Source organism: Archocentrus centrarchus, chromosome 3, assembly GCF_007364275.1.
Source record: "Archocentrus centrarchus isolate MPI-CPG fArcCen1 chromosome 3, fArcCen1, whole genome shotgun sequence".
NCBI classification, from domain to species: domain Eukaryota; kingdom Metazoa; phylum Chordata; class Actinopteri; order Cichliformes; family Cichlidae; genus Archocentrus; species Archocentrus centrarchus.
The window spans coordinates 26,661,707-26,675,275 of record NC_044348.1 but is presented as its reverse complement, the minus strand read 5'-3'; the positions used below and the strand labels follow the sequence as shown (position 1 = coordinate 26,675,275).

Here is a 13,569-nt window from a genome sequence, read left to right as displayed (position 1 = left end):
AGTCCACAGTCAGATTTGCCTTTAAACTGGTAGGAGCTCCTGCTGTGGAACAAGCAGGAGCTGGTAGTCAAAATAGTTCCACACCCTCAAGTCAGTGTATGTATGAGTCCCCAAATACCTTGGTGGCTTCTCAGTTTCCACAAGGTCTCATTGGAGAGCCTTGTGATAGTTTAGCGTGGTTAGATCAAGTACAGTGCCAGTGTTTAATTGACACAGGATCGCAAGTGACAATCATTTCAGAATCATTCTACTACCGTTGTCTTTCTCGTAGGGAACTGTTCCCTATAAAAGAAGTGCTAGACATTGAAGGTGCAGCTGGACAGAAGGTACCATATGTTGGCTACATTGAGGTTAAGGTACAGTTTCCAAAAGACATCTGTGGCACAGAAAAATGCTTCGATATACTGGCATTAGTCAGTCCCGACCAGTCATACAATAACCAATTTTCTCTTCTGGTGGGCACAAATGTTTTGCGTGCTATGATCCAGGACTGTAGGAAGAAGGGTGAAGCAGAATTTCTGCAGACTCTGCCCATTGACACCAACTGGGCCATGGCATATACAAAATGCTGCACTCAGAAAGACGCTCATGTGAAAGATGTCAAAGCCCTTCGTGTAACGCTCTGTAGCAAAGTGCCAGTACGCTTGAAACAGGGCGAGGTGCGTGCTTTAAAAGCAATCTGCCACCTTAAGCCCAGTGTTGACAAATTTCAGGCCCTGGTTAGTAGTTCAGAGGAAACCATCACACCAGGGGGGCTCATCATCTATGATCAGATAGTAGATGTAAGACCTGAGTCCCACTGTAAGTTTAAGGTTGCAGTTAAAAATATTTCTCAGCGTGACCTTACATTGTACCCAAGAGCAGTTACTGCTGAGTGCTCTCCCATTGATTGGGCCATTCCGATCGCGCTTTCGGATTTGGGCACTCAGCCTGAAGGGGTTTTACCGCAGGCACATTCGCTGTCAGTTTCTGACCAGGAAACCAACAGTCAATCTATGGTGTCTCTTGGTTTGGATTTTGGAGATAGCCCAATATCTCCACAACTTAGAGAGCACATACAGGCAAGGATCGCTAAGGAGGCATCTAATGCTTTTTCAAAACACGATCTGGATGTTGGCAGTGTAGCAGGGGTTACGCATCGTATTGAGTTAGAACCTCACGTTCCATTCAAAGAGCGTACTAGGCGCGTTTCACCTGCAGATTTTGATGACTTAAAAAGGCACCTTCACGACCTCTTGGCTGCAGGCATTATAGAGGAATCACACAGTCCTTATGCCTCTCCAGTGGTGCTCGTTCGGAAGAAGAATGGGGAACTGCGTATGGTTGTGGATTATCGGAGATTAAATAATCTCACCAGAAAAGATGCCTACCCATTGCCTCGCATAGAGGAGACATTCACCCTACTTTCAGGCTCAAAATGGTTCACTGTCCTAGACCTCAAGAGTGGATATTATCAGCTTGAGGTTGAGCCATCAGATCGACCCAAGACAGCCTTTACGACACCGTTTGGAACATGGCAGTTTCGGAGGATGCCTCAAGGCTTAACCAACTCCCCTGCCACATTTCAACGAACCATGGAGAAGGTGATGGAAGGCATTAACCTTCAGGAGGTTGTTGCATTTCTTGATGACCTCATAATTTTTTCTGACTCCCTAGAGGAACATGAAGAGCGAGTAGTGAAGGTACTCGGGCGTATTCCTGAGTTTGGACTGAAGTTGTCCCCTTCTAAGTGCAAGTTCTTCCAATCCTCTGTAAAATACTTGGGGCATGTAATATCTGCCCAGGGAATTGAGCCTGACCCAGACAAAGTGGCTGCTGTCAAAGAATGGCCATGCCCTCAAACAGCCAAAGAGCTCAGGTCATTCTTGGGCTTCACCGGGTATTACAGGCGGTTTGTGAGAGATTACTCCCGCATTGTTCGGCCCCTTAATGATTTGTTGAAAGGGGAACTAGCCCCTAAGCATCGTGGTCCAAGACAATGGCCAAGAGCAAAATCGCCCCCAATTGGGGCAAAATGGTCTCCTGTTTGTCAAGCAGCTTTTGACCTTATCGTGGATTATATGAACATTGGTGCTTTGAACTGCAAAACTGAGAAAGAGACTCTATGTTCGTGGGGTATACTATGTGCCTCATAGTTTGACACATGCTGTGTTAATGAGAGTGTTGTAATTAAAGATACGATCTGTATTTTCTTTCTTTCTTTTGTTATTTGTAAGTGGTATACAATTTTATTTCAGGCATACCTGCGTAGTGGTGAATTTATGTTATGGTTAGAGTTAAGTTTCCTTTCAAATCATACATGTATGGCAGATGTGTGTGTAAAGGGATGACATTCTGCAACTGTTTGTGATGCATGCTTCAGTCCAAAACAAAAGATTTAGGTATTGGACAAGGATGGTACATTGCCATCGACCCTAAATAAATTCCATCCCGTTGTTACAGATATGATTTCAGCTTTCATTCCTTAATAAGCTGATATACCGGTTACACTACCTTTTACTACCCCGCGGGAACCCTGTGATCCTGTCTGCCGCTTTCTCACACACATATGCCGAGGGACAACAGTTACCCCCCCAAAAAAACAACAACAAAAAAACATTCCTTTCATTTCACAGTTACAGGCTTTGCCCCCATTTGCACAGTAGCAGTAATCAGAATCTTTCCTTTGAACGGTCATCATTATGGAATCTTGTCATTGATCTTTAATGACAATTTGTAGTAGCAACAATCCTACAGCAATTGCACTCTAATTTCTGGTAATGTTTGAATGTTGTGGTCCATTTCCTGCTGTGTTCTACATATGAGAAAATGCAACTATGGACATCCCAACCTGACTTGGCCAAAATTGTCTGAATGCATGTGTGAATCAATCATCAAAATGAAAATACAGAAAGGTAATTTTTTTTTTTAAATTAAAGTTTTTTTTTGTTAATTTATACATTTTGTACATTATATAATCTAAATCAGATGTACAATAGAGTAAATCAAATGTACCTACATTTGATTTAACTATTAGTACATTTGATTTAGATAGGGTCCAAATTAAATGTGACCCTCATCTAAATTAAATGTACTCATTAAGTCTCATTAAGTTCACGCAGCAGTCATGACATTTAATCTACAACTCAATTCATGTCAAATCCCATCCACAATCACCTCAAGATGTGTTATGCTGTAAGGTAAAGACTCTACAGTATTAGACAGAAATCCCCAACAAACGATCCCCTACGAGCAAGCACTTGGCGACAGTGGGAAGGAAAAACTCTCTTTTAACAGGAAGAAACCTCCGGCAGAACCAGGCTCAGTGAGGGGCAGCCATCTGCCACAACTGGCGGGGGGTGGGAGTGGGTGAAGGGAAAGGCATTAAAAGCTGTCTTGTTAGATTTAGGTTAAAATATAATAGTTTCCACTAGTTTTTTGTCATGACCATTTCACATTTTTCCATGAGACTCAGTTGGATTATAGTTAGCATAAGCCCTGCCTACTCTTGTTGCTCACAGCTGGAACAGCTGGGCCCGACTTCTGAATGTCTTATGTGCAAATACTGATATCTTATGATATGGACAAACTGTGTACGATCTTGGCATTCGTTGGGTTCAGCGGGTAAATTTGGTGCTGGAGAAACTGGCAAACTCAAGGCTGTATGCTGAGAGGTTTTTTGTTGTATGGGTTTGATGCGTTCTCTGTCTGTCCACAGAACCCGTTTATGTCTGCTTTTGTCCAGTGTTAACAAGTAATAGTCTCCTCCTTTCTGCCTTTCTCCAGCTTCTTTTGTTGGTGGCTTCTTTCTTTTTGGTGTTTTCTTGACCTCATCACTGGTCACATTACTGTGTTGCTGAACCCTCACTGTGGACACCCTACGTGTTGGTATGGCCCTCCCAGTTTGTCTTTTGTCACAGGGAGGTGGTCTTGGAGACAAGGGAGGCTTTTTCCCCCCTGATTTTGCCTTTATTGACACACTCTTCTTCTCTGGACTTTTTCTTGCCACGTTTTCTTCAGTAGAAGATGCCAAATGGGAGAGCATCTTTTTTAAAGCTCTCACGATCTCTGCCTCAGATGGGACTTGTGCTGGAGGCACACTGTTTGTCTCTGCCATCCACTTCTTGCTTCTGAAAAATCTCAGCTCTTTAAAAAAAAACATTTGAGAAAATTTGATATTAGTACAACTTGCATATTGCCAAACTATAAATCATAAGTGACAAAATTAATCAAACTTTTATTTTAAGCAATGTACCAATATTGCCTTTGTTCACAATCAAAGACCTTCAAGTTAGACTTATCTTTAAAACTGTCCAGGTTAACAATATTTTTGTTATGTTTGATGGTTGAGTAAGGGGCTTTACTAATTGATTATGTGATATTGAAATAAGGCACTTGTTTAGCTGAGAATAGGTCTGAAAGTTATATATAAAAGAGCAAAAGATGATATTTAAAATATTCAGTGACTGAAAGATTCACACCATCTTAAGTGGATTTTCATGCCAGACTTGCGGGCATATAAAATACTTTTGTTTTCTCTGTCAGTCTGATGAAAACTTAAAACTAACATTCCTTGACATGTCTAATAAAAAGGCCTTGAATGGATTAGCTCAGTACATCACTGTTTTGACATATTTGAACTTAGCTTACCCCACTGCTCATGGAAGTAGAACAAAACATCCTTGGGGTTGGTTTCAGGGAAGGTTTTTGCAAAACCAAGCAGCTCCAACAAATACTGCTTTGTAATCTCAGTAATGTTGGCAGATTGTGAAAGGAGTGCAACTCTGGAGATGCACTCCAACATGTACTTAAGTCCATATGGACAAATAATCCGTGAATTTGTTTTTTAATTGTCCATGGTGCTTCTTTTCTGCTGTCTGACTTTGGTGCTGACAGGTACCTTAGCATTCTGAAGAAGAATGTTTCATGAGATCAAAGGCTTTAAACACCAAAGCTTTTGTGATGTCATCAAATTGTTTGCATAATTTGGGGAACCTCATTTAGAATGTTTTGATGACATGATGGAATTCTTAAAAATCTATTGACTTTGTTACAGTTCGGTGTTGTTCTGTGTTTAATTTGCAAAAACAGCAGATAGCAGCAGAGCTAAAGTTACATGAACGACGACTAAGCTAAGCAGAGCAGCAGCAGTTTGGAGGTGTTTCACACAAGCAGCTTAACTGCTAACAGTGGTCAGAATGAATTGACATGACTGAAGAGATCAGCCAAAGATGACTGAAAGGGATTGAGCCAGAGAGCATTCTCAATATTTTATTTTTTATTTATTTATTTATTAGGGGTGCGCCGATCCGACATTAAGTATCGGTCAGATCTTGCCCTAAATTACTGGATCGGATATCGGAAGAAATAAAAAATGCAATTCGATCCATTAAATAGCGTTTCGCCCATAGACATATATCCACGGGTTTCTGGAAGAGCACACGTAGGCTGCCATGACAGGCTACTTCCGCTGTTCGGTTTTATACTTCCGGTTACCCAAAGTTACAGCCAGAGTTAATGACAAAATTTGGTTACTTTGTGCTGTAACAGGCGGCTTTATTAGTTGGAACATGAGCTCGGATTCAACTTGTGCTGTTGTCGGTTGTCACTACATCAGTCTGTACATTTTTTCAAATTATTTTAATTCTGTAAATTTGTTCTTTTTCCCCCAAATTATACTACCCAGTTGCACATCCTATTACTGTATTTTCTCCTTATGTTTTAAGTTTTCCTTTAATGTACAGCCTCTTATTTTTTTACGTTATTTTATTTATAGTGTGACACTACAGTATACAGCCTACACAAAGCTTAAACAATGCCTGCCTTCATGTAAACACGTAGCAGTTAGCAAGATGACAGCTGCGTGTCTCCCCGATCACAGCTTTCGGCCAGTCCAGTGATTCTGTTTCAGTGATCTGAACACTGATATCCAGATCAGTGATATACCTTCCACAGAATAGCTGCAGCAACACTACATGATTTCCCTAATCAGCGATACAGGGAACAGCTGATTGTCTCCACCACTCTACTTTCCCTTAGCATGACCCATGCTAAGCGCTTAGCTTGGTCGATGCACTGGCTCGGCTCTACAGCTTTGTTAAGCATTACTTTATTGATTTTATTGCTTTGAAGGTAATCTGGTGCTCTTATAATTACGCGATTTCCCCGCCATCAACACCTTCGGGAAAAAAAAGGTAACTGATAATGTCGATGTAGCTGACTTTGGGCCATAATTTCATGTCATTTACACAAGTGATGGGTGAGGCACTGTTACCTCGCTGCTTTTTAAAACATTCTTGCAATGTCTCCACCTCCGATATGGTACCATTTAGGCCAGGTAAAAGAAACTGCAGTGTTAAAATGTTAAACTGAACTGCAAGTGTGTAAGCCCGCAACCGTGAACAACAGCGCAAACGGAAGTAAACAACCGGTTTCCGCTATGAATTATGGGTAGTGGGGCGGAGTCAGGAATACTGTGGATATACTTAGATGCCTCGTTGACTGGGTTGGCCCTGATATGACATAACTGTGTGTCCGCCATATTGGAGGAGGCAAAGCTGCGCTGTGAACTAATACAAGTGAATGGACTGAACTTCATAAAGCGCCTTTCTACAAAGTTATTTAAGTTAATGCGTTCATTCACACATTCAAATATGCAATAAGTACACTGGGAAACCGTTAGACATAAAAAATAATTTTTTCAAAATGTTAAAGTGGCCAAATACATCAAAAACAATTCGTCAGTCTTACCTGTGAAAGGTGATCCCATGTGATCCCATTTTGACTGTAAAATGGTTCGAACAAAACTCCATACAGCACAAGAGTGCAGCACCTCTCTCGTTATGTTGGACGCTTTTGTCACCTCCAATATTGCAGCGACGTTAACGTACAAGTCAGCGCTCAATGCAGCGTCTGGGTTTCCATAGACATACAGGCCGCATCCTTCGAAGGACCCGTCCTACGCAGACCGGGTCCTTCGCAGCCCACGAAGACCGCAAAGGACGGAAGTGAATGGCTGTGAAATTGGACGGTCTAGCCTTCATATCAGCGTCGCCTGACCCCACCTCAGCGTAGCTCATGTCGCCTAGCAACCGTGACAGCGCGAAGCACAGCTGTGAAAAAGCAGCTGGTTAAACGGAGAACGAAGTTTTTCTCCTTTTTGTGGTTTAATTTTAAATCTTTAATTCAAAATAAGCTGTTAAAACAAGCATAACACATTTCAACATCAAGGAATACAGCTGACCAAATGATTATTTTCCAACTATATTAAGTGAGACATTAATGTGTAGCATAAAACTATCCAGTTATTATGATGCTTAACTTTAATTTCAGGCAAACCGATTTGCTGAGGAACAAATGAAACACTGAAATAAACCAAACATCAGCCGTTAGAGATCATCTGAATGAGTTATATCTGTGCTTAACTTCCACTCAGCGGCAAAAGCCAGTGGGGGTTTGAGAAGGATGTGCTGGGTGTTGTGCCAAAAAGTGAACGTCCGCCAAAAAGTGATTTTCGGTAATTGCCAGAAAATGATTTCCTGTATTTAAACTGTTGTAAATTACTTGCTGATCTATAATCTGTGGGAAATATGTCAAACATATCTCTCGTGAATGATATCGTCATTTTGAGTGAGAAACAACATTTCTGTTACAAGATAGAAGCTGCAATCAGTTTTTGGCAGTGACTTTTATATAGTCTTTATTTATCAGGGTAAAAACTGTAATTTATCTTAAAAATGTCTTATTAAAGAGAAATCTGGCCAAGAGGGCAGCAGAAAACCCAACAAATATAACATTACACTCTATAAAGATATTTTAAGTGACCAAAGAGGACTGGATTTATTACAGTGTATAATGATGAGTCATAAACGTACTTGAAAAACAGGTCATTTCTTAATTTTATATGTAAGCCCTTCATAAATCATACTGACTACACCCTATTCACCAATATAATCAAATACATTAGACATAAAAGCACATAGAAACATCGGAAATCACTTTATGGCAGACGATCACTTTTTGGCACAACACCGGCAGTCGGACGTTCTCTCCAGCTTAAGCGAGCATCGATAGTCAGCAGACAGCTAGGCGAGGCGAGCTGCTGGTAGAGCAGTGGCAATGGACAGCTCTGAAAACAGCAGAGCAGTTTTTACAATTAAGCAATAGCTTGATAAAACGAGCTGATATTTGAGGCTTACACATTTACATTCTCGCCTGAAAACATCTTAAAAAATTATTTTGTGTCACAGAAACAGTCATTTTTCAAACTATTTGGCCACTATCTTCCGCCATTTTTGTGTTTGAGTTTTGATGTGCAATGAATCAGGGGATATGGTAGGCCACGAAGGATACGCCGAACCCATCCTTCAAATTCAAGAAAAGGACGCATTCGTCGACCGCATTTGGAGGAGTCTTCGAATTTGGACAGCCTTCGTCGCCTCGTTGTGACGTAATCGGCCTACAAATGCGGCCTTCGAAGGACGCAGCCCCTGATTTTGGACAGCCATATTCTCCGTCGTCTTCTTCCTGTGGGTTTGCTGTTGACTAAACCAGCTTAGAGCTGCATTACTGCCACCTACCGGAATGGAGTGGGGATCAGGTATGGCACTTAATTGGGGCCATAAAGTTTGTTCAAAAAAAAAATTTGAAACTGAAAAATTATTTTGAACCCGAAAAAAAAAATGAAAAAATAAAAAAAAAAAAAGTTTTGCAACTGAAAAAAAATTGTTTGAAAATGAAAAATAAGTTTTTCAACTGAAAAAAAAAAGATGTGAAACTAAAAAAAAAAAAAAAAATCAAAACTACTTTTCAGATTCAAGTTTTTTTTTTGTTTTTTTTTCGCAGTTTCAAAATTTTTTTTCGATTTCAAACTTTTGGCCCCATTTTGGCATGGGGGCGGAGCCTCAAATGATGGGGGTGTGGAATCATGACTGACAGCTCAACACAGTGGCTGAACAACATAGTCCCGTGGGTACTGGAAATGTCTTAAATGCATCATCGATATTCTATATGTATGTGATTGGTTTTGAAATAACACGCTTCACTGATACAAACAGCTTATATGAATACACGACTTGAATCTCAGGAACAAATAAATTTGCACAGCATTTTAAGTCCGTATTGGAGATTTCCCATGCTGACTAGACAAAACTACATTTTGACTATCCAGAATGGTAATTTAAGATATCCGCAATTACATTCTGACTAGTAAGAGTAACAATTCAAGATATCTCAAATGATGTCACCGGATTCGTCATTTGACGGGTCACACATCCCTAATTACAATTTAAGATATCTCAGACGTAATTGTGACTAGTCAAAATTACGTTTTAGATATCTGAATTAAGCAATTGCATGTAAGTCCCCTTGTGCTGTACTGAGCTGTCCAAGCAATTGCCTGTGTAGAATTTCAGGTGGCTGCAATGGCACTGGCTGTCGTGAACAAAATTGTAATAAAATGCAACAATATAGAAAGAGCTCTTCAGTATGGGATATGCAGAGAATCGTGTACTTAAAGACTGGTTCAGAAATCTGCCCAGAATCTCTGATTTTATGGCAGGCCGTTTTAACAAACTGCCTTATATAAACATTCGGCCAAAATGCTCCGTAACTCAAGATATCTCAAATGTCGTTTTGACTAGTCAGAATGTTAATTTAAGATATCTTGAATAGAAAAGCAGTCTAATTCAAGATATCTGTAATTCATTTGGAGATATCTTAAAAGGCATTTTGACTAGTCAAAATTACAGTTCTAGATATCTCTAATTTAGTTTTGACTAGTCATTATTTGCTTTCAAGACTTATGTAAAATTGATCCAGGCATTTAAAAACAGTTAGAAAAAAAAGATTGGATTTATATCAGTATTGGCAGATATCCAAATGTAAAATATTGGTATCAGACATAAAAAAGTGGTATTGTGCCATCTCTAATATACACTGCTCAAAAAAATAAAGGGAACACTCAAATAACACATCCTAGATCTGAATGAATGAAATATTCTCATTGAATACTTGTTCTGTACAAAGTTGAATGTGCTGACAATGGAAATCAAATTTATTAACCAATGGAGGCCTGGATTTGGAGTCACACACAAAATTAAAGTGGAAAAACACACTACAGGCTGATCCAACTTTGATGTAATGTCCTTAAAACAAGTCAAAATGAGGCTCAGTATTGTGTGTGGCCTCCACGTGCTTGTATGACCTCCCTACAATGCCTGGGCATGCTCCTGATGAGGTGGCGGATGGTCTCCTGAGGGATCTCCTCCCAGACCTGGACTAAAGCATCCGCCAACTCCTGGACAGTCTGTGGTCCAACGTGATGTTGGTGGATGGAGCGAGACATGATGTCCCAGATGTGTTCAATCAGATTCAGGTCTGGGGAACGGGCCATAGCTTCAGTGCCTTCATCTTGCAGGAACTGCTGACACACACTCCAGCCACATGAGGTCTAGCATTGTCCTGCATTAGGAAGAACCCAGGGCCAACCGCACCAGCATATGGTCTCACAAGGGGTCTGAGGATCTCATCTCGGTACCTAATGGCAGTCATGCTACCTCTGGCGAGCACATGGAGGGCTGTGCGGCCCTCCAAAGAAATGCCACCCCACACCATTACTGACCCACTGCCAAACCGGTCATGCTGAAGGATGTTGCAGGCAGCAGATCGCTCTCCACAGCGTCTCCAGACTCTGTCATGTCTGTCACATGTGCTCAGTGTGAACCAGCTTTCATCTGTGAAGAGCACAGGGTGCCAGTGGTGAATTTGCCAATCCTGGTGTTCTCTGGTAAATGACAAGCGTCCTGCACGGTGTTGGACTGTGAACACAACCCCCATCTGTGGACGTCGGGCCCTCATACCATCTTCACGGAGTCAGTTTCTAACCATTTGTGCAGACACATGCACATTTGAGGCCTGCTGGAGGCCATGTTGCAGGGCTCTGGCAGTGCTCCTCCTGTTCCTCCTTGCACAAAGGCGGAGGTAGCGGTCCTGCTGCTGGGTTGTTGCCCTCCTGCGGCCTCCTCCATGTCTCCTGGTGTACTGGCCTGTCTCCTGCTAGCGCCTCCAGCCTCTGGACGCTACGCTGACAGACACAGCAAATCTTTTCTCCACAGCTTGCACTGATGTGCCATCCTGGATGAGCTGCACTACCTGAGCCACTTGTGTGGGTTGTAGAGTCTGTCTCATGCTACCACGAGTGTGAAAGCACCACCAACATTCAAAAGTGACCAAAACATCAGCCAGAAAGCATAGGTACTGAGAAGTGGTCTGTGGTCCCCACCTGCAGAACCACTCCTTTATTGCGTGTGTCTTGCTAATTGCCAATAATTTCCACCTGTTGTCTATTCCATTTGCACAACAGCATGTGAAATTGATTGTCAATCAGTGTTGCTTCCTAAGTGGACAGTTTGATTTCACAGAAGTTTGATTTACTTGGAGTTATATTGTGTTGTTTAAGTGTTCCCTTTATTTTTTTGAGCAGTGTATATGTGTATCTCTCTCTCATATATTCATATTCATATATATATATATATATATATATATATATATATATATATATATATATATATATATATATATATATATACACACACACGGCTGAACAATCAATAATGAAGGGAAAAAAAAGGACAGCAAATTATTTGGCTATCTTTATGACTAAAGCTTTATCTTTATTTTACTGTCTTGATAATATACACTATTAAACCTATAAAATTCCTTCTTAAACACTCTACAAAGACATGATCTGATAGGAATACATAAGTTAATGCTCTTAAATGTATCTAGGTCACAGCAGAAACACAGCAAATATTCCATAAAAACAGGAGCAAAATACAACAGATGTTGGGGTATTGGCATTCCTTACATGAAGCACGTTTCTTTGTTTCTTTGTTGGTATCTCTGAGTTCCTGAAAGGCCTTGGGTATTGTGTAGCTTGAATTTAGAGGCTGTGGAAACCTGAGCTGTGGCCTCAGGGTCATTGGGTGTCCAGTCTCTGTTGACAGTGAGCTGGGCTGAGTGAAATATTCGCTGTGTTGGGTCACTGTCCTCCTCCTGCTGCTCTACTGCTTTCTCCTTCTGTTCTCCCAAACATTTTATGAATAGGTGATCCATTAGCAGAAATGGACCAGTGGGATAAGTGTTGTGGACTGCCCTCTTACTGTAACAGTCTCCATTTACACTGCCTTTTATTTCTTTTTCTCTCACTCAGTGATAGTCTTTGTCAGTGTGTGTCTTTCTTCTCTTCTGTCTTTCTTCTTTGTTCATTTTATTCTGAACACCGTTACAATCAGCCTTTAATCTATCTGTTTCTCTGTTTATCCAGCTATGAGGCAGTAGTAAGGACACATCTAACATGTCACATTATCCAAACTGCAGTATCCTGCTGTTGCAATTAGAAAGCCATAAGAAATTCAGAAGAGGTGTCAAAGGAGCACTATATTATTTATGGCTGATAGTTTGCATTACTATTTCTTTGCACTGTGTTTGTCTCATTTGTCTATCGATCTCAGTTTCATTCCCTCTCACTTTTGTAAACTGTTGTCCTTTCTCCATTTAGCTATGAACCGCTTGGCTTGGTGCCATCACAATCCATTCTCTACAGCTCAGCGAGACTACACAGCCGCTACTTTATACCAGAGTGCACCCTGTCCTTTCCAACAGTTCCCACTTGTACAGTAAAATGGCAGAATAGCCACTTCACAGACCCCCACCCCCTTCACCACATTGTGTCCTCATGAGACACAGACAGTTACTGTGCAGGAGTGCGTGTGTGTGTGTGTGTGTGTGTGTGTGTGTGTGTGTGTGTGTGTGTGTGTGTGTGTGTGTTGAAGAAAGTACATGTAAGCGAACTTGTGTTTGTGTGCATGTGCAAAGCATGGGCACATATCTAGTGCATACTGAGTTTTCCATTATCTGAAATATGGGATATCCTTGCTGTGCCTACTTCTTTAAAGGATGGTAGGGCATGCTAATGCTTTCTTTTTGCACATTTTTAATCATACCTGTACTCCACTTTTTTGAGTGGTAATAGGTTCCATATCCAAAACAGTCATTCCCACCTTCCACCAAGTGAAACCACTGGCAGTGAGCTGGGAAATGGCTGCTAACATTTTAATGACTTAATGAGGCCTAATTAGTCAAAATAGGAGATGTGATCTGTGACTGTGCATGCTGACTCGCACATATGTGAGTGTTTCTGTTTCTACGAGATTAGAGTTGGTTTGCGTGTGGTGCCTGTACAGTATGTGGTTTGGGTGCATGGTTGCACATGTATGTTAATGTTGTCTCCATGGCAGATGTATGTGTGCCAGAGTGCTGTGCAGCAACCTTTCTCAGCACTACACAGCCTCTTCATCAGGAAGTGACTGTGGGGGGTCAGGCCTCATTTAATCAAGGAAAAAATTCCATCTCCCATTAACTTAATTAATCCAACAGCAGAGAAAGACAAGCTGAAAGAAACCTGCCTCTGTGTGTGTGTGTGTGTGTGTGTCTTTTAAGCGGAATTCACAAAGCTATGTAACAATATCTGCAGAAAGGATGTTTACATTATGTAAAATTACATTAAGTGCACAGATATACATTAGATCA

The 13,569-nt window shown here is 41.1% G+C and overlaps 1 protein-coding gene across 1 annotated transcript; it reads right to left on the bottom strand.

The window, feature by feature from the left end:
• Positions 1–2,999: 2,999 nt before the first annotated feature.
• On the bottom strand, positions 3,000–4,811 carry LOC115774906 (uncharacterized). Its single transcript, XM_030722377.1, has 2 exons — positions 4,630–4,811; positions 3,000–4,125 (listed from the first exon to the last, which is right to left on the bottom strand). The coding sequence occupies exons 1-2, from the start codon at positions 4,781–4,783 to the stop codon at positions 3,482–3,484; spliced, it is 798 nt and encodes a 265-aa protein (XP_030578237.1). The 5' UTR covers positions 4,784–4,811; the 3' UTR covers positions 3,000–3,481.
• Between the last annotated feature and the right edge of the window lie 8,758 nt (positions 4,812–13,569).